Source organism: Enhydra lutris, unplaced genomic scaffold (genome assembly GCF_002288905.1).
Source record: "Enhydra lutris kenyoni isolate GAN:26980312 unplaced genomic scaffold, ASM228890v2 scaffoldscaffold9, whole genome shotgun sequence".
Lineage (NCBI taxonomy): Eukaryota > Metazoa > Chordata > Mammalia > Carnivora > Mustelidae > Enhydra > Enhydra lutris.
In genome coordinates this window covers 5059947-5081933 of record NW_019154093.1, presented here as the reverse complement: position 1 = coordinate 5081933, position 21987 = coordinate 5059947, and the positions used below count along the sequence as shown (strand labels likewise).

The 21987-nt window shown below is 48.8% G+C and overlaps 1 protein-coding gene across 1 annotated transcript in view; it reads left to right on the top strand.

The window, feature by feature from the left end:
* Positions 1 to 3603, top strand: part of LOC111143057 (CUB and Sushi multiple domains 2) — a 614630-nt gene extending 611027 nt beyond the window's left edge. The window contains exons 67-70 of the mRNA XM_022496499.1: positions 340 to 452; positions 1631 to 1718; positions 3129 to 3267; positions 3403 to 3603. Coding sequence (XP_022352207.1) covers positions 340 to 452; positions 1631 to 1718; positions 3129 to 3267; positions 3403 to 3562 — 500 coding nt within the window. The 3' untranslated portion in view covers positions 3563 to 3603. The remainder of the gene's footprint in view (positions 1 to 339; positions 453 to 1630; positions 1719 to 3128; positions 3268 to 3402) is intronic.
* Positions 3604 to 21987: the final 18384 nt, after the last annotated feature.

The following is a 21987-nucleotide window of genomic DNA, read 5'->3' as shown; positions in this document are numbered from 1 at the left end:
ATGCAATCCTGCACTCATGAAATCATAAGGCATATTCCTGCGTTCACGGACACATTAACATATGCAAAATAATATTCACTTTATTCTGACATGTGCATGTGTTAGTAGGGTCACAAACACAGGTCAGCAATCTAGTTGTCGATAACACACATGCACACACTCTGTGTGCCCTCCACGATCAGCCCACACAAACTCACAGGCAACACTATACTTAACTCCTGGTGGTTGTGCATGCCACGTTTACATCAACATCAACACATGAAATCCCATGTACACGCAGATTTGAGCTTGGGTGTTTTTCCAGATCTTTCCTGTACTCTCTGAATTTCCTTTTCCCAGGAATTTACAAGAAAGAAGATTTCCATCTCCTGCTCCAGGTTTACCAGATTACAGGGCCTGTGGAGATCTTTGTGAACAAGTTCAAAGATGATCACTGGGCTTTAGATGGGCATGTAAGTGCTGCAGAATCTCAGTCCTTGACCTTCCCATCCCCTTGCTCCATCCCTGAGTCCCAGATCACAGGCAGGGAATCGAGGAGAGAGATGGAGATGCGTAGGATCAACATGGAAACTTGGAAGGGTGTTTTGGGGGCCAGGACTGGAATCAAGGGAGTCCTCAAGAATAGGTAAAGGAAAAGATAGGAGGCCAGGAGGCTGAGTGTCCAGAGGGCCAACACATCTGAGTGATATGGAGTAGGGTCTAGTGTTTGAGCAGAAAGCAAGGAACCGGAACAGCAGTGCAAAAGTGAATTCAAGCAAGCAGGAGGTAATGGTGTGGTGCTGGGATATGGGAGAACGTCCCAGATGACCACTTCAAATATCCACTCACAATGGAGGATGTGGGTTTCAGATGACTTAGCACAGCTGTGAGACCAGAACATGGGGGAGGAGATGTGGCTTTCTTGCCTTCCCCTGTGGGAAAGCCTTACTGCATTCTAGGGCATTCTTAAGGCAGAAGGCAGATCCACAATGATGTACTCTGCCAGTACCTTCCAATCTCACATGGGGGCCAGGGGAGATGGATTTCAGCATCATGTCACATGTCACACCTGTGTCTCCCGGTCTCAGATTGCTGATGCTGGACATGGAAGGGTAGGAAGGAGGGAGAGGTTGTGGGGCCAGAGTAGCAGAGAGCTGAGTAGTCAGGGTGCATCTGCAGGGACAAGACAGATGAGCCAAGAAGACTCAGATCCCCAGCTACCTTCTGAAATTAGTAGCTATTGGAACTGTGATGAACCATCCAAAGTTCGTTAAGTCTGTCGGGTATGCTTTAATCATGGCTCAGTGGTTCCAGGGGCTCTTGGCAGTCATTTTCATCACAGTGATAACGGCAGGCAGTTCTCTAGGCCCAGAAGTGGTCTAAGTAAGTGCCTTCTGTGCGTGAATGGGCGCAGGCCTTGCCACCACCCCGTGCACGGGCACCGTTATTACTCCTGCCTGACAAATGAGAGGCCCACACAGATTAAGTGATGGGACCAGTAGCTGAGGAAGCCCCTTCCTGCCTCCTACAAACCCGCCCCACCTCCACACCACAGTCCCAGCGACACCAGAGTCTGACAGTGCACGCCAAGAGGACATGTGGCTCGGCCTGATGTGCCCCCATCTCACGGCCTCTGCTCTCACCTTTGCAGGTCTCCTCAGAGTCCCCCGGAGGCACGTTCATCTACCAAGGCTCAGTCAAGGGCCAAGGCTTTGGGCAGTTCGGCTTTCAAAGACTTGGTAACTAGCATCTGCCCCAGGAAGGGAAACACTTGTATCCTGGGCGGGGCGTGGTGGGGGCGGGAAGTTGGGTAGACGCGTGAAGTTCAACAGCCAAATCCAGGGGTTCTTAACCATTTGGGGGTCATGGCTGCCTTTGAGATTCTGATAAATACTGTGGAGTCTGTCCCCGGAAACAAGCACATACACATAATAGCCTCAACCCTTGCCACACAGTCTCCTGGCCAGGCCTGGAGTTGAGAGCTCCAGCTGAAGGGACACTAGGTCTCAAATACAGCCCCCAGCAACACCAGCCAGCCAGCCCTTGGACACCACCCAGACACCCCGAAGCATGCAGATGTGGGGTTCTCTGCTGTGCCTTTACTCACGGTGGCCTTCCCTCCCCGAGCAGTCTGGAAAGCTGGTTCTCCCCTGGCATCTTTACCCAGTCTGCTACCGTCATCGACATTTAGTCTCCTTCCTTCAGAGATTCCCCTTGACCCAGAGCCTCAGACCCTAGTCGGGGGAGGGCCCCTGAGATGATGGGAGGGGAGACAGGAGGCAGTCATGGGCGCTCAAGAGCCAGCTTTATGTACCCAGGGGCTGACACCACCATGCCCACAGGCCCTGCCTATACTTCCTCGCAGCTCGGACCTTCCGGAAGATTCTCCTTGTCTTAGCGGAAATCCGCTTCCCTGTCATTCCCACTCTCCTCCACTAGGGGAGTTCTTAGCTCGCCCTTATGAGGAGCAAGGAATGAGATCTCTTCCCTAGAGCAGCCCTTCAAGTTCCTGCAGACAGTTCCCCTGCCCCTCAGCCTGACACACCAGCAAGAACTCAGAAGCTGGAGTTCTCGTTCTGGCTTCCCAACTGACTCCCTGCCCCCTGGGACAGAACTGTTCCCTCTTGGAGCCTCCACCCCAGGTGAGGGGGGCCACTTAGCGTTTGTCCCTGTGCCCCTGGGAACCCCCCTAGCCTTGTGCCAGGAGGGCCACAGCGGAGGAGGGGAGACCCACCCGAGGTGGCTCCCACCTCCTCCTCCACACCACCCACGCAGGCCCACCCGCCCCCCCCCCGACCTGTTCTGTATTTTGGCTTTCTGGTAAGGTTTTACCCAATAAGAGGCTTCTATGGCCAAAAGAAGTTTCAAAACTTGTGAGGGCAGCACCCTTTGAAGATTTTATCATGTGACGTGGTTTTAGGTTCTCTCGCAGACTGGCCTCCCTGGGACGGAACACGGTCCTCTGCATGTGACCTGACCAGCATGTGTGGGGCATCTTCTGCTGGACAGGCAGCGTGTGGCGGGAGGCAGGCGGCGTGTTTGGGCCACAGGGGATGACCTCCCTACCTACCGCCACACTGGCCCTGGGGGCTGTCCCCTCACATATCTGTGCCTCTGTGACCTGAGCTTTCTGCTCTGCAACTTTGCAGACCTCAGGCTGCTGGAGTCCGACCCCGAGTCCATCGGCCGCCACTTTGCTTCCAACAGCAGTTCGGTGGCAGCCGCGATCCTGGTGCCTTTCATTGCCCTCATCATCGCGGGCTTCGTGCTGTATCTCTACAAGCACAGGTACTTGAGGGAGGGTGGGGGCCCCAGCCCACAGCCTTCCTGGGGCCTTCTGCATGGAGGAAGCCCTTGCTCTCCCCCTTCAGACCCTGACTTTGTCTCTCTGTCTGTCTTGGTCACTCACTCTCTCATTCCTAGGAGAAGACCCAAAGTTCCGTTCAATGGCTATGCTGGCCATGAGAACACAAACGTTCGGGCCACCTTCGAGAACCCGATGTACGACCGCAACATCCAGCCCACAGACATCATGGCCACTGAGGCGGAGTTCACAGTCAGCACAGTGTGTACCGCGGTATAGCCTCCAGGCCTGGCTGCCACCGCCACCGCCACCGAGAGCCCCGCCTCCGGCAGCAGGTGAGGAGAGTGTGGGTGGCAGACACGCATGCGCACGGGGACACCCTCGCCTACCAACCCGAGGGCGGGGGATGGGGGAGCAGAGCCGAGCACCCATAGGGCTGTGTGCCAGACGCCAGGCTGGGGATGGCCCCCCTGTAAGGCGGCTCCTGCTGTTGTCCCCATTCGTGGGAAAACTGAGGTACAGGAAAAGGAATGAACCCGACCAAGATCACACAGCTGGTAAGTAGCAGGGGCGGAATCTAGTCCCAGTCCCAGGCAGGCTGAATCCAGAGGTGGTGCTCTTCTTAGCCTTTGGGTGTGGCAAAATACCCGAGTAGAACGTACCAGCCAGGGCTCCCCGGAGAGAGGTGCCTGTGTGGATACACAATACATGCATCACATAGACACATGATATACACATAGACATCTCCACACAGACGTATGCATACCTACATCCACACGGGAGGATGTGTGCACATGTGCATATACCCATCCATAGATGTACACATATGTGTATGTATGTATTGTATGTATACATAGAGACAGACGTGTGGGGAGAGATTTAGTTTAAGGAATTGGTTCACATGATTGTAGGGCTAGAAAGTCTGAAGTCCACAAGGCAGGCCTGCAAGTTAGATATTCCATCAGGGGTTGATTTCTTCTGGATCCAAAGGCCATCTGGAGGCAGAATTCCTTTCTCTTCAGGGACCTCAATCTTTTCTCCTCAGGCCTTCGACTGATTGGATGAGGCCCACCTCTATGGGGTGGGTAATCTGCTTTACTCAAAATCTACTGATTTAAATGTTAACACCCCTAAAAAAATTCCTTCACGACAACATCTAGACCTGTGTTTGACCAAAAAACTAGTGTTTGACCAGAGCCTTGTTGAGTTGACATGTCGAATTAGCCATCATCTAGAGCATAATGGATGGTTGACATAACCCCTGCCTGTTTCCAGTTCTCCCTGCCCTTCTTTGAGTCCAGTTTCTCCTCTAAATTATTTCTCTGGCTTAAATCTGAGCTTAAAGTTGTAGGCATTAAGATAAATTATACATAAAGAGATAAAAATTATTTTCAGAATATACAAAGGCAACCATTGAACACAAATAATTAACTTACTGAGTTTTCCTACATCCTTTGACACCCATCTGAAACAAACATTTAAAGAAGGAGAAATTATTCCAGAATTCCATACTTAGTTCAGAGGTTTCCATCTTTATGAGCCCTCTGTACTTTTTCCTACTCAGAACTCCTACAAATAGAAAGCAAAAAGGAAAAAGGATAATCCCCTCTGATGACATAAATCAGGCCTTACGGGTGATCCGTAATGACTCTGAACCTGGAGTTCCTGAGTTACTGAACAGTGTAAGAGAGAAATCAGAATGCCCCCTGATCTGTGTAACCCCCCCCCTCCCCAGCCCCCGCTCCCCATCTCAGGCTCCAATGGGTCCCCACACCTGTGCACAATGTAGCAGCTCCAGGTCATGTGCCGCTGGTGGCTCCAAATCTAAGTAGCCCCCAGTGTCATTCCTCATCAGGGCTCTGGAATATTCCAACCATGCCACAGCTCCCCAGCACGGCTTTTCTGGAGAGGGGCGCACCATGCTCTGCTTAGAGCAGGAGCACAGCGAAAACACAGAGTAAGTGTTTCTTGGCTCCGTGAGGGCATGTGTGAAGAACCACCCTGAACACACACACACGTTTAAAATGAGTAATTAGGTGATGAATTCAAATGAGGCCTAACAAGAACAGCTGAACCTGAAGTAGGAAAATCATGGAGACCTGTGGGGTCAGGGAGTCAGGGGGCAGGCCCATGGTATGGCTCTCATGGGCCTTTTCCTCCATTAAAAAAAAATAACAATAACATTAAACATGATAGTTGACAACTGTGTTGTTGTAAAGATGACTATAATCCAGTCTGGACACATTACTGTATGCCCATTATTATTGTATTCATATTTTTTCCTCCCGATTTTGAAAGAAATTAAAATTAAACCATTTTCCTGCACCCCTGAAAGCATGGTGGCCCCTGAGCACTGGGTCTCTTGTGCCTAATGGGGAAGTCGATACTGCCAGGGAGAAAAAAGAATATTGGGAGAATGTGTGTCCTGCGGTGTATGTTCCCCACTACACCCTGTCCTCAGCTCGGGAAGATCAGAGATCGAGTCTGCTAATTTACTTCTTTCCCCTTTATCCCTTTTTGCTTTGCCTCTTTTCTTTCACTTGCTTCTGCTCCTTGTCCCACCCTGCCCTGCCTCTCCTGTCTACAATCTGGGGTATGATCTGTCTGTCCCCCATTTTCCAGGGGACAGGCAGTCACCCCCTGAGCACAGTGCCCAGTGCCCATCTTCGTCTGTCTCTCTGCCTGTGTCTGCTACTGCTGGGACTCGGGCCCTCGCCCCGCCACCATCTGCACCCGCCACCCCGGAGAAGACTCCCACTGGGCCCCGATGGGGGGGCTGCAGACGGATGAAGGAAGCTTACAGATTTAAAATAGCAAAGCGTCCTGTGGGTGTGCCCGTGTGTGTATAGGCCTGAGCACACACAAACATGCACACCTGTCCTTCATTTGAGTCCTATGGAAGAGAACACAGAAGCTTAAGAAAGAGAAACATGTATGAAAGATGCCCCATGTCCTGCTCCCCACAAACATGGAGAAGAGGTGAAGGGAGGACGCTCCGTCCACACCGAAACCAACACGCCCTGCCTGCCCCGTGTGTGAGGACACAGTCAAGGTGTTAGCCGGTGGCCAGTGCGCAGAAACCAGCTGTCTGCCCACGGACGTTCTCATCGGCAGGGTGACAGCAAGGAGGACCCCAAGGGCAGAAAAACATCTGAAGAAGTACATTAGAAAGTAGCTTATTTTTTCCAACAGAATTTTATTGAGTTCTAATCCCAGTGAGTTAAAAAGTCATTTTGGATCCGGGGCAGCAGTGGGAACGAAGGGTGAGTTGGGGGAGGGATGGCAGGAATCTGGCCTTGATTCCAAGGGCAAGTCTGGCTGTCGACTGACAAGGAGAAAAGAAGGAAGTCAGTGGCCTGGACGGAGGCAGCCGAGTCTGCAGGCGTCTGGAAGGGGCCGGTACAGGAGAGCAAGCCGAGCCCCATGTCCAAAAATGTAACGGCTGCCACGTGTTGAGTTTCTTCTCTGTGCCTGACACTTTCGGTGTATCATTTCTAGACCTTACAACACCCAAAATATAGAATTATTATTCTTGTCTTAGAAATGAGGAAAGAGAAGCCTGGAAAGGTTGAAGAGACATAAGCCACTCAGTAAGCATGCGGTCAGGATGCCAGCCCAGGTGGGTCTGACTCCAAAGTCCGCGACCCCAGCCGCTGGATGCCCAGGTCTAACAGGGCACCAGATATGGGGGGAGTAGGTACATCTCCGTGGCAGAACTGTGGCTAGGGCTGGTGGGCCAGGTAGGGGACCTGTGTGTCCTCGCTGGGCTCTGTTCTCTCCATCCAGCTGGGCAGCGTCAGGGAAAGGACCCGGAACCCAGGCCTCCTGGAGCCAGTGCTGGCCCCTGGTCCCCCACAGCCCCTTGCTGCAGCAGACAGAGGACCTGAGTGCTCCTGAACCAAAAGAATGCACTGAATGAAAGTCACATGCTCTCCAGTTCCTTGCAAGTAGGCTTGATTCATTTTGAGTTCCATCGTGCTTGGGTCATTACTGAATTCCATATACGTATTGTTGGGACACTAACAAGTTCAGGGATCAAACGGTGGCATTTAGAGCCATTTTCTCTGTCCTTGGGAAGGCCCCCCTGGGCTTACGCACCTGTGCACGTGTGACATGCTGGCCTAAGATATTCATATCACATAAGTGAAATAACGAATAGAAACATAAGGGAGTGGAGTGGCAGGGACACCCGGTTCTTAAGCAAATGAAGTGATCTGCCAGATGTTAAGAGGGGCTAGATTACAGTGAGAGGTGGTCAGTTTCCAGCAGATGGGACTGGGACTGGGACCCCCAGTGGCAGGAGCCCACGGCCGCCCACCTCTGCTCTGGGTCACCGCATCCCTGGGTTTGGCAGGAGAGGACCCACCCAGACACACACACTCACATGCTCATCTCTCTCTTTCCCTGGAAACAAATGCAGGAAGTTCTCTGGCTGCTTCCCTTCCCCATCCTTTGCTCCTCTCAGACCACACAGTGGACTCCTCCTGCAGCCCTGCCTCTCTCCCCTCCCCTGTGTCCCCTTGTGGGGTCCCAGGAGACGCCCAAGGAGCACATGCCGGTGGGGTGCTCAGTCTGCCGTGCATCACCTGTGCCCACCTCTGGCATTTTCACACCACCTCCAGAGGCTTGGAAGGAACCGGGGCAAACTAGGCCTTTCACTCTCTGTCCACACTCACCGTCATCCCATGAGGGGGAAAAAAAAAAAAGTAAAACAAAAACAAAAAAAATCTTTTGTACAGAGATATATTTTTATTATACAAAGTTTGTACAGTACCAAAAAAAAAAAAAAAAAGAAAAAAAGGTGTAAATTTTTTTTTCATTATTGTAGGTAAACGGTAGTGGAAGCCTTTTTTGTAAATGTAATAAAATGTATAAATATGGTTTTCAGAAAACATCAAGTACTGTAAATATGTAATCTACACACCTTCTTGGCTTGTCTGCAGTATATACATTTAATTTATCTGTCTCTGTATATGAGGCTTCCCCTGGGGTCCTGCATTATGGTACTTTCCTGAATTTGAAAGCAATTTTAAATTTTTTGAATTCAAATAAAATATAAATTTTTGCATTGGTTTCTTACATTTTAATGGCCTTTTTCATGGCTAAGAGCAAATGTTTCTTGGGGAATGGGAGGAGAGACATATTTGGGGCCAGAAGCCAAGAGTGGAAATGTGGAAATGTGGAAATCTACCATAGACAAAAATTACCACAAAATGGAGTACATACCTCACGTTGACTGAGCCACCCAGGCGCCCCTCAAAACTTAATTTTAAAACAGTCAAAGGGGGCGCCTGGGTGGCTCAGTTGGTTAAGCAACTGCCTTCAGCTCAGGTCATGATCCCGGAGTCCCTAGATCAAGTCCCACATCGGGCTCCCAACTCCATGGGGAGTCTGCTTCTCCCTCTGACCTTCTCCCCTCTCATGCTCTCTGTCACTCTCTCTCTCTCAAATAAATAAATAAAATCTTAAAAAAAAAAACAAAAACAAAATAAAACAGTCAAAGGACTTGAACAAACATTTCTCTAAAGAAGACATACAGGTGGCCAAAAAGCACATGAAAAGTTGCAAAACGTCACTCATCCAATCAAGCATACAATCAAAACCACAGTGAGATGCCACCTCACAACCATTAGCATAGGTTCAGTGAAAAACCCAGAAAATACCAAGTGTTGGCGAGAATGCAGAGAAACTGGAATGTCTGTGTATGTGAAATAGTACAGCCGCTGTGGGAAACAGCATGGAGGTTCCTGGGGAAATGGGCTGCAGTATGATCCAGCTATTCCTCCTCTTCTGAGTGTATATGCAAAAGAATGGAGAGCAGGGTCACAAAGAGATATATGTACACACGTGTTCACATCAGCATATGGTGACGGCCTGGGGGTGGAAACAGCCCAAATGCCAACTGACAGGTGAGTGGGTGCGCAAGGTGTGCTGTATGTGTACAGTGGAGTAGTAGCCTTAAGAGGAAATCTTGACACATGCTGCCACATAGAGGAACCTTGAGAACATTATGCTAAGTGAAACGAACCCATTATAGGACAAACACATTATGATTCCACTTATATAAGGTGTCAACTTCATAGAGGGAACAAAATCACTATTTTAAAGAGATAACTGTAGCTGCATGTTCATTGCAGCATTGTTTACAACAGCCAAGACATGGAAGCAATCTGTCCACCGAAGGATGACTGGATAAAGACACACACACACACACACACACACACACACACACACACGGTAATAGTATGGAGCCACAAAAAGAGAGAGAGAGAGAGAGAGAGAAGGAAATCCTGACATTTGCAACAACATGGATGGGCCTTGAGGACATTATATGAAGTGAAATAAGTCACGCAGAGAAAGACAAGTACTGTGTGTTCTCATTTACATGTGAAATCTTACAAAACTGAACTCACAGGTACACAGAATAGATTGGTGGTTGCCAGAGGCAAGGGTGATGGGCAGGAGAAGTGGGTGAAAGTGGGCAAAAGATGTAAACTTCAAGTTGTAAGAGAAATAAGTTCTAGAGATTTAATGCACAGCATGGTGTCTATAATTCACAATACCGTATTATATATATATATATATATATATATATATTTTAAGTTGCTAAGAGAAAAGATCTTAAAGGTTCTCATCATGGGCTCCTGGGTGGCTCAGGGGGTTAAAGCCTCTGCCTTTGGCTCAGGTCATGGTCCCAGGGTCCTGGGATCGAGCCCCACATCAGGCTCTCTGCTCAGCAGGGAGCCTGCTTCCTCCTCTCTCTCTCTCTGGCTGCCTTTCCACCTACCTGAGATCTCTGTCTGTCAAATAAATAAAATCTTAAAAAAAAAAAAAAGTTCTCATCACAAGAAAAAAAAAGGGTAATTATGTGAGGTAATAGATGTTAACTAAACCTATGTGGTGATCATATCACAATATATACATTTATCAAATCATGTTCTATGCTTTAAATTAATACAATGTTATATATTAATTATATCTCAATAAAACTTGGAGGAAAACAGAATAAAACAGAAAATAAGTACTAAAATATTTAGCTAATGAAAATACTACCCCCCCCCAAAAAATAAGCAAAGGAGAGGAAAATTTTTTTAAAAAGCATTCCAACATTGAGGCACCTGGCTGGCTTAGTCAGAAGAGCATGTGACTCTTCAGCTTGGGATGGTGAGTTCAAGCTCCACAATGTGTGTAGAGATGACATAAACAAACAAACAAACACACAAGCTTGAGTATTTAGCCTCAAATCAAAAAAATAAATTAAGGGGCACCTGGGTGGCTCAGTGGGTTAAGCTTCTGCCTTCAGTTCAGGTCATGATCTCAGGGTCCTGGGATCGAGCCCCACATCGGGCTCTCTGTTCAGTGGGGAACCTGCTTCCACCTCTCTCTCTGCCTGCTTCTCTGCCTACTTGTGATCTCTGTCAAATAAATAAATAAAATTAAAATTTAATTTAATTAATTAATTTTAAAAAAACATTCAAACATTAACTAAATACAATTAAAGAAGCAATTGTAAATATTAAAGTACAACACACATCGGGGTTCCAAAACATGGAATGCAAATCAATATCCAAAAGGAAGATGTGAAGTGAGAGCTTTCAAAAAAAAAGACAGACATATCTTAGAAATTAAGACCAAACTGCAAAGTATCCAGGGGACAACAGATCCAGGAAAAAATTATATTGCAAGGGCATATAGGAAGAAAACAAAAACATTTAAGGAAACAAAAATCAAATAAAGGAGTAAAAAGGATAAGAAAGTGAGACACAGAACAGGCAAAGATAAATCGATTTATGGGCAGTAAATTCCCTGAAGAAGGAAACCTAAAGGAATAGTATCGAATTAATATTTAAAGTTATACTTTCAGAAAAATTTCTAGAACTAAAAGAAATTCTGTGTTCCTGGGAAAATTATCTTGGAATGGCCAAATCTGGGACATACCCCCGTAAGACTATATTTTATTTTATTTTATTTTTTTAAAGATTTCATCCACTTATTTGACAGAGAGATCACAAGCAGGCAGAGAGGCAGGCAGAGAGAGAGGAGGAAGCAGGCTCCCCTAGAGAGCAGAGAGCCCGATGCGAGGCTCGATCCCAGGACTCCGAGATCATGACCTGAGCCGAAGGCAGCGGCCCAACCCACTGAGCCACCCAGGCGCCCCAAGACTATATTTTAAAGAAAAAGAAAACATTCTCTGGGCCTCCAAGTTAAAAATCAAGTCCATTGCAAGAAAAGAAATCATCAGATTTCCTAATAGCAACACACAAAGCCAAACAAGAGTGATGTGATATTTTCAACAAACTGCAGGGAAAATATAAGCCAACCGTTACATATGCAGTAATTGTTAAGTATCAAGACTATGAAACACAGGATTAAATATTGACGAACTCAGGAATATTTTACTCGGGAGCCACTCCTGAAATATCTACTACTGATGAAACGACAGGTTCCATCCAACCCATTGGGAACTCCAGCAAAAAGACTGGTATTGAGAACGGATTATATTGAAATCGAAGATGAAGAGGAAGACAAAGATGAAAGAATAGTATGTGAATGTCATGTGTCTAACGAAAAGGAAATAAGTTTTTTAATGAGAAGAGAAAGGAGAGGAAAGGGGGAAGTAAAATGAACCCATTGCTGTCCACAGAGAGAATTGGTGGGAGTTGAAAGATCACCTAAAGAAGGATTTCTCAAACTCGGCACCATTGCATTGGGGGCTGGATACTTTCTGCTGTAGCAGTTGGCCGTGCTGTGTGTTCTAGAACGTTTAGAAACATCCCTGACTTCTCCCCACTAGATGCCAGTAGCACTCCTCCTCCAGCAGTGACAACCAAAAATGTTTTCAGATATTGCCACGTGTCTTCTGGGAAGAAAAATGATACACACACACACAACACACACACACACACACACACACACACACACACACACACACCTCTTCCCTCCCCTCCATTGAGAACCACTAATATAAAGCTAATAAAATAATAAGAACCTCAGTAGTGAAAAAGAGGACTCAGGGCATTCCATAAATGTATCAGTCTAAAGGAAATTATTAGAATAAAAATACAAATTTTGCTAAATATTAATACACATTTTAAAAGGCCCCAAAATATCACATTGTGAAAGAACCAGGAACTATGATAAATACACAAAGTAAATACAACATGATATACTATGACAGATCTGAAAACAAACAGCCATTGTATCACTAAATGTAATTAGGTTTAATGCACTTGTTAAATGGCTTCAGATTAGTTCACAAGTAAAACTCAACTCTGTGCCATAAGAAGAGGCATATCTGAAATAAAGTAAATCAAAACAGCTAAAACCAAAGGAATAAGCATGTCTTCTGCATGGTTCGAGACAATTACACATTCTATAAACTGGACCTATAGTAGAGCTGGGGAGGGGAACAAGCTCTCATAGCCACACCAGGAGTCCTAAAATACATGGATGCAGGGCTTAGAGCTAAAGTAAAAAAATGTAGTTGCTACAGTTTTTACTCTTAGTGTTTCAAAGGGAGAAGGGGGCGGGGGACAACAAAGGGATAAACAAAGGAGCAGCAGACATACGCAAACAAGAACCCATGAGAGCTCCGTCTTGGCATCAGACAAGTCAGAATTCAGGCTCATAGAAGCTCATTTTACAAAGCTAAAGGACACAACTCACGAAGAAGATGTAGCCTATGTTAACTACTCACCCGATAAGAAGCAGCCACTTTCACAGAGCAGAAAAGAAGAGATGCAAAGAGAAATAGAAACACACCAGTAACAGGAGCTGGAAGTCACTCCCCTGACGCCACCATATATCGAGGTAACGAAAGAAAAAAAAGGAAGGTTGCAAAAGACCTAAACAAAATAATCATAGGGAAGTTTTTATGAATTTTATGAAAAAAGAACTGCAAGAAAATGAACTATTTTCAAAAATCGTGGTGGTAATAGCACAGGTATTTTATTAATACTGAACGTTGTATAAAAATCACAAAAGAACACCAGAAAAGTCTATAATTCCGGCAGCCTGAGATTACCATGGTAACATTTTACTATGGATCTTTTCGGAATGTTCTTGTGCCTACACCCACTTTTGTAACATTGTTGCTAACAGTGCATCGTGGGCATTTTTACACACAGTTATGCGTGTATACCTTTGTCATCATCTTAAATGGCTGCTAAGTTTTCTATTGCCTGCTGGTATATAATTTGTACCCTAATCCCCTCTATTGGACACTTTGATTATAAAATGTTTTGTCATCCAATTGCTACCAGGAACAACCTCATAGGACGATTACTGGACAGTGTTTAGGACCTAACTGACCGTGAACTCATTGTGGCACCAATCTTTCTTATTTGATAATGCTTTTATTTTCTTACAGCAAAAGGTAATAGCATGAATGCAGGTAATAGAGAGGTTGCATTGTTGGGTTCTTCAATGATTGAAGTCATGCCAGGCAGATGTAATAGAAGACAGCAGTAAGAGTGCCAAGCTATTGGGGCGCCTGGGTGGCTCAGTTGGTTAGGCAACTGCCTTCAGTTCAGGTCATGATTCTGGAGTCCCGGGATCGAGTCCCACATCGGGCTCCTTGCTCAGCAGGGAGTCTGCTTCTCCCACTGACCTCTCTCCTCTCATGCTCTCTCTCATGCTCTCTCTCATGCTCTCTCTCATGCTCTCTCTCTCTCAAATAATTAAAAAAAAAAAGAGTGCCAAGCTATTGGCAAGAGTGGTTGAAATTACAAATATGGCACCAAACTGGGTAGGAAAGGATATGAAGACGGGAAGGAGGTGATAGAGAGGAGAGCGGGGCCTGGACACTAAAGATCTTGGGTGCATTTCTCTCCACCTCAGAAAGAGGGAACCCAGCTCAAACTGGGTTTGCCAAAGGCCATTGGCTCATGTGACAAAGTCCAGCAGCTGAGTGGGCCACGACTTAACTAGTATCTCCAGCTCCATTTCTCTGGGATTCCCTCAGCTCTGGGGTTATGGCTCCAGGCAGGCCTTCTTGAGGCAGTAAAGTTCAGAAACTAGTTTTCTAGTCCCGCCCCTCCACCTTCTATTTCACTGGCACAAATTGGGTCACCCGTTTCCGGTCATCCAATCCCTGTTACCACAGGAATGTCATCACTGCGTCACTGCTGTGTTCTTAGACGGAGAACGGGGCAGGGAGAATGGGATTATCCTCGCACCACGCAAGCCCCGTCTGCAACCTGAGGCTGGGGAAGCCCTGAGGCATGTGGGCTTCCTCCAAGGAAAAGTTACCTAGACAAAGACTGCCATTCTCTGTTCTCTTACGAGGGAGGGAGGCAACCAGCAGCGTCCGCCACAGACACTAAGAAATAACCATGTAATAAAAGACAGGGTAAGTGTTCTGAGGGAGAGTGGGCTGGGAGTTTGCAGTTTTTAAATTGAGACCTGAGAGAGGACTTCCAGGGAAGATGATGGGGTAGGAGGCTCCTGGACTCATCTCATCCCGCGGGCACAATGAGAAAACACATCAGTGCGAACAACCCAGAAAATGGCCCGAAGACAGGCAGAGCAGACTCTCTATAGCTGAATGCAGAGAAGAGGCCACATGGAAGAGGGTAGGAAGGGAGGAGAGGCAGTCAGGAGCCAAACAGACCCCAGGGCCTGTCCAGGGGACGTAGGGACCTGCAGGCATGGAGAGGGGAAAGAACCAGGCAATCCCACTGTGGAGCACCACAGGGAAGATGAATCCTTGTAACACTTCACTTTGAAAACCAGGGGGGCCAAATTTCACAAGTTCTTATAATCAGCAGGACTTAACCCCCGAACTTTAAAAATCTCTGGCAAAGCCAGGAGGGTGAGGGAAAACGGAGTCCCTTCCCTTAAAGATACTGCACACAAACAGCCCACAGAGATACAGCACAGAAGCAGCAGTTTGAAAAACTCCTGGGACATAGGAGAGGGAGATTGGTTTACTAATTGCAGAGTGTGTCTCAGAGGGACAGGGATCCTGACTCCTCCCAGAACAAAAGATCTGTTGAACGCCCTTTCTCTCCCTTGCACCACAGCGTAATCACCCAACCACCTGTGGGAACCAGCACTGCACCAGTTCTCACTACTATCTTGCTAACAGCACACCCCACCACCATGTCCTCCCACAGCCATGCCCCCTCCCGCCAGGCCTCTCCTTCAGAGTCTCTCACATAGCAGATGCTTGCAAACCTTGTCCGACTTGAGCACCTTGCATGGAGGATGCCATCTTGACTGCAATGGAAAAGGAAGAGGTTAGAGGCTACAGCAAGCTCAGAGGGAATGAGTGTGGACCTGCTGATCTCAGAGGAGATGCCAAGTAACTAGTTGTGCAGATCTGAGCTCAGAAGAGAGATCAGTTGCATTCATGATATCAGAGGTGGCAGGTTCAAGGACAAACGTGGCTGAGCTAGAGCGGTCAAAGACAGCACGGCCATCTCGTGGTCATCCGAGCCACCCCGGGAGAGGACAGGACTGCCGCCAGCCAGGGGTGGAGGTCCTCGGTGATTGCAGGGGCACACCCAGGAGGTGGGGGCTGTTGCGGGCAGGGAGGGGCTGTGGGATGATATGGGTGAATGGCTCAGGCACAACAGGAACAGGCCTTCGAAGGACCTGCTGGTGGAGCATGGCCAAGAGTGCAAGCCCCGAAGCCAGTCTGTGGGGCTGGGATCTGGGCTTTCCTATGCAACTAGTGGCGTGGCCTCGGATGAGTCATGAACCTGAGCCCAGATTGCAACTGACATTTGTAACTGACCTCTGGGCTATGCGAATAGCGAGAGCACAGCAATAAGATGTCTGCAACCTCTGTCCTGTCTTCCAAGAAGACAAGCCCTGTGGACCTGGTCACGGTTGGAGCAACTGCCAGAAAGAAGTCACATGAAAGCATGTCCACAAGACCTAGAACTTCTCTTCCAGGGAGATGATGACTAATTCTCCCCTAGATCTCATCTTCGTCCCAAGATATGCAGAATATCAGGGCGTCCCAGCTGCTGCTACGACCTAACACTCAAGATTCTGACTCCTACAGGAAGGAACAGTTTCCAGTGGATTCCAACCAAAGCCATGGAAAAATCTGAAGTGTCACTCTCTCCCTCCCCCCTACCAGTTTACAACACAGCATTCAAGGACAGCAGAGTTGAAAAGAAGAAAAGTTGCCTATGTTTCACTCAATAAAAATAGAGAGTGAAAGTTGATTAGGAAACTTCAGTCTTGAGCCACAGAGTCTCCTGGACGTTACCAGAAGAGGTGGGTGGAGGAAGGAGGAGAAAGAATCCCCATAAAGACCCTCCAGCTCTCCCTTCCTTGCACTCAAAGTGTGTCAGCTCTGTTCCTGAACCGGGAGGCAACTCAGAGGGGCCAGGTAAAATTCAGCCCTCTGGGAAACTTTCCTTTCTTTTCATCCATACTCAGGCGCCTGAGTGGCTCAGTTGGTTGGGCGAGACTGCCTTTGGCTCAGGTCATGATCCCGGAGTCCCGGGATCAAGTCCTGCATTGGGCTCCCAGCTCCACGGGGAGTCTGCTTCTCCCTCTGACCTTCTTCTCTCACATGCTCTCTCTCACGGTCTATCTCTCAAATAAATAAAATCTTAAAAAAAAAAAAAAAAAAAAAAAGTATTTTCATCCATACTCATCCTTGTGTTATTTGGGCCCCAGGTGCCTCAGAGTTCCCAGCACAGAGACCCCAGGGGAAACTGTAAGCAGGTGTATAGAGGAGGCCCGCAGACCAAGGAGCCACCTGTTATGGACAAAAGTCAATGACTCCTGAGTTTGTACATTCCCCAGTGTGTGAAGAACCTTGGAGAACAGTGAAAGAAAGATGTCAGCCCAGCACAAGGGCCGTGAGATCACACAGCCTCATTGTGGATCCCCTGATTCCCCTCGCCCTGTCCTCCACGCTTTGAGGGTCACGAGAGAGATGCCAGAAGAGCCCAAAACAAGTTTGTTTTTTCTTTCAGTTTAATCAGTATAATTTATTAATTTATCAGGCCACTTCATCCCAAAATAGGATTTAACTAGCCAAAACATGAAATAATCACCAAAAAAGGAAAATATGAAAATGAAACAAAATGAAAATAATAAAGGATAAGGAAGTGAAAACAAAGCCAGAAAAGTGAAGTCAGGCACTGATGAGCAAACTGTGAACCAAAAGGCCTGCTCGGTTTTTAGAATTGGATCTTGAACCTCTGAGCCTCCGGTGGCCATACTTCATTCCATTTTTATTTCCAAGTTGCTCAGATCCATCCCAAGTGCCTGGTTTTCATAAGATATTAGTTGCTCAAAGGAGTGACTGGAGAGAGCAGGCCCAGGGTGTGCCAGAAGGACTTAGCCTAACCCCGCCCCTGGCTAGTCCCACCTCCTCCATCTACTTCCGGGCCACTTCAGGAATAGGGTTGCGTCAGGGGCCACATGTATGGTCAGGAACGAGCTTTTCCTTACCAGATGCTGTCTAGAGGGGGTAGGCCTTTTCCTGCCCTGCCCGCCAGCCTTCCCAATGAAGTGTGCCAGAAGGGTTTCAGAGCAGCAGGTCACCACCACCACCACCACCACCACCACCACCGCACCTGCCCCCGTCCCTACCCCACCCCCGCCCTTGGCCCTCGCGCTCATTTCCACTCCTCTAAATATACAGAAGCTCCTCTGTGCCCTGTGAATCCCCCAAAGTACTGAAGCCAAGCCATGTTCTAATGAAGGAAGAAGAGGAGTCCTTTCCCCTTTGTGTCCCAATTGTCACCTGGCACCACAGTGGGGCTCTCTGAGCTCCGGCGACTCTCCAGAGATTCTAAGGACAATGGCTCCGCTAGCCATTGCCTGTGGATCCTCTCCTGCTTAGGTTCATGTGATCTCGAACCAGCCTTGCAGGTCCATGTGTTTTCTCACTGTTCCTTTGTGGGGACCTCACCCTCTAGATGGCATAATTATGGGGCATTTTCCAACAATGAAAATGTGAAAAACAAATGTGACCTCAGGAAGTGTTATGTGAAGGCGGATGGCAGCCAGGATCAGAATCATCCGCACAACCCAAGAGAATCCCGCACCAAACTGGGATTAGAAAATCCTTATTCAGCCTGTTCAGTGTGTTTGGGCAAAGTTGTTTAACTGGATCCTGCCCTTGACCGTTCTGACGTTCCTGACTTTACTAGGTGACTCTTAGACCAAAGCAGCTGTCGGCCTCGAGATGTGGGAGGACAGACCCACACTGAGAACAGGGGCCTCCTTAGCGCTCTGCCTCTTCCTCCAGGCAGCCCAGGGCGGGCTCACCGAGCACAGGCTACGCCTAGGGGTCCTTCCGGGACCAGGGGAAAGGCGCTCCAGGGCAACGAGGTCCCCAGCATGGCCCCAGAACAGATGAGGCAGGGAGAGGCCAGGATTCCCCGAGGTCCTGACTGCTACGTTTCTCAGCATGTGAGGACCCAAGCTGCCTTCTGCTCCTCCTGGCTAGAGGCTGTGGGGGACAATGAGGGTGAGGCAGCCGGGACCGGGAGATGACTGCCGGAGTCAAGGCTAAATAGAGCAGGTACCTAAAGGCGCCCTCAGCCCCACTCCCTGCCCTCACCCACGGGTCTGCTGCCTCCCGAAGATTCTGTGGAGGGGAAAGCCTTTCAGTGTCTTTCTGTCACCTCAGAAGAGCCTCGGCCCTTCCTGAGGGAGGGTGTAGAGCTCAAGTAAGAAGGCGCAGCTCACAAGCCACGGTTGCAATCGCTGCCTCAGTTTCCCTTCACTAGGGTCTGTCCCGCGGGGCACAGCCTGAGGCCCAGGCTGCAAAGTGAATCTGCTTCTCAAGGGCAGACTCGCGTTAACAAAGCTCAGGGTGTCCATTTACTAGAGCAGCAAAGACCTGCTGGAGGATGTCTGGGTGGCCCAGCAAAGCAGGGGTGGGGGGCATGACCCAGACACAGGAGCCACCTGAACAAGAACTTCCTCCAAAATGTCAGTTATGCAGGGAGGAGGGCACACACCGCCTGTGCTCTCAGGCTGAGCCTGCTGGTCCCCCAAAGGACCGGGGGGTAATGAATATCCAAGCGTTCACTGGAAGCATGAGACACTAGCCCACCTCCAAGAACAGGGGTGCTGGTGACACTCGAGGGAGAGAGCGCAGCTTGGCTTCCACAGTGAAGGTTCCAGAAGACTTGGGACTACACTGAGAATTCAGGCATCAGCAACAATGGAAACTGTCCAAAAGACGACAGGACTGCGCGGGGGTGGGGGGTAGGAGTGGAGAGCGGTCTAGAGCTCCCTGGAGGAGCGTCTTGCTCTCCCTTTCGTGAATCCCAAGTTCTGTCCTGGGCCCGGTACTTCCAGGACTTGAACATACTCTCTTATCTGTGGTTTAACTCCCACACACGCAGGTGCCTCCCTGGTCCTGAGCTGTCCCCTAGCTTCAGGCCACACATCCAAATGCCTGCTGCAGTGCCCCTCAGGTGTCCCTCAAGCACCGCACCTTAAGTTCAAATGTCCCGAACTAACTTTGTCATCTTTTGCCCTCCTGCATCTCCTCCTCGTGTTCCCTCTTCTGGTGACATGCCCCACCCATCACCCAAGGCATCTAGCTCTCCTCTGCTGTCCCCAACGCTGCCTCTGAAACGGCTCAGATCCATCCGCTCCCCTTCCGGGTACCCACTGCTCCAGTTCAGATCCTCATGTTTAACTGGAATATTGCAGTAGCGTCCCTGCCGCAGCACAGCCAAGCTCTACTCAGACCACACGCGCCCATGTCACCCGCGGCCTGATGTCCAAGCTCCACTCAGACATAAGGTCCGGGAAGCTGCCCGCGCACCCTCCCATCTCGGCTCGCACCACTGCCCACCTCTCCCTTTACACGCTGTCGGTCCTAAGCTGCTCTGGCGCCCATCCACACCCGAATCCTGCTGTCACACCACCATGCCCCTGCCCGGAACTCCCTTCCCCGCAGCTCACACGGCTCCCTGTGCCTCATCTTGTTGCAGCAAATACCTGCTGGTGCCAACCCAAGGCTCACCCACGACCCTGCCCCTCAGAGACCATGTGAGCCAGGAGAATTAAACGGGGAAGGAGTTGCCAGGCAGTGGCCCCGGGTGAGCTGGTTCTCAGGACGCAGAGGAAGGGCTGGAGGAGTGGTCTCACTCTGTGGGAGTGCACAACTGTCCGATGGCTCCCTCGTGTGTGCATAGAAACTTCCACTCTTCCCATCACTTCCACCATCTGCTAGGTACTTCCCAAGTCCATGAAATACCCAGGGCATGATGGCCTCTCGAAGTCACAAGCAGAGATGTCAGGACAAGGATTTTCTTTTAAAATCCTCTGGAAACCAAAGACCATGGTCAATATTTTTAAACCCTCCTAAGGAGAAACTCTGAAGGCCAAAGTATGCAAATTAGAAAACCATCGTGGGTGAGCCCTTCTGACTGGTCTTTGTGGGAGGGCCAACATTCAGGAAGCACCGGGCAGGCCTGGCACAAGTTGGCTCAGGATAAAACTGTGCCACACACCTGAGATGCAGGGCAGTGGTCAAAGCCCTCTCAGTAGGCATGGCAACTCTTCCCATCTACCCTCTGCTCAGCTACCACCAAGAGGAAAAGGGCTGGGGAGACGAAAACACTGGCCTGGGTTTCTTTAAGGTTTAACATTTTCAACTCAGCCAAGTCTAACTCAAAGAGGACAGACTCCTTGAGAAAGGGGACAATTCTTAAACCCCATTTTCTTCGTGGAAGCTGTATCCCATGGGAAGAGGTACACGGTGGCTGCCTGTTCTCCCCAGTCTCAACCCCTGTATCTCTCCCCCATACTGTTGCAAAGAAGGAAATCCACATCAAGCACTTTAATACTAGCTCAGCCTTGCTCCAAGCTTCGCCAATTCGGGCCATTCCAGACCCTTTCATGTTTAGGGATTCCTGGTTTCTGAATTTGCTAAAAGGAGAATTCCTAAAGGAATTTTAGTAGGAAACATGGCCCACAAAGTGCTTTGGGGTCTGAGTTACCCACGCTATGGCAGAAGGGGACTCAGTACAATGGTCAGGGGCACCTCAGGCTCCAGAGACAGATAGATCTGGACACAGTCTGCCACTGCCATCTTCAGACATGCCACCCAAGCAGGTTACTTAGTTTTCCCAAGCCTCAGTTTCTCCTCTGGGAAATGGGGAGATTAGTACCTTCCTCCCAAGGCTGCCATGAGGAGTGAGAGGATGTGTACAAAGTGCTTAGCACAGAGCCTGCCAAAGAGCAAATGCTCAATAAATACTGGCTACTTTTGCTATTTTTAATATTTAGTGATGATGTCACTGACATTCCTCCTCTTTGCTGAGGTCATGGTGGTCTGCTTCAAGCCACTGATTGCTTTCCCAGTCTCAAAGTTCTTCTATATGGATACGCCCCAGCTGAAACCTGCCATGTATGAGAATTTGCCAATGCACCGTGTGTACCTGGGGACAGTGTAAAGGCACAGTGAGGTCTGGAATCTCTGCTCAGGACCATGGATTTCCCTCTAATCCCCTACGTTATCAGTCCGGCTCGAACACTGATAAAGTCCTCCCAAGACAACAAATGTAAAGACAGCCCGAGGACCGCATGGGGGGCGGTTTACAGGAGAAAAACAAATTACACTTAACAAAAGTGCCTTCAAACCATAAAAGACTCTTAACGTCAGGCAACAAACTGAGGGCTGCTGGAGGGTGGGGTAACTGCGTGATGGGCATGAAGGAGGGCACTTAATAGAAAGAGCACTGGGTGTTATATGCAACTGATGA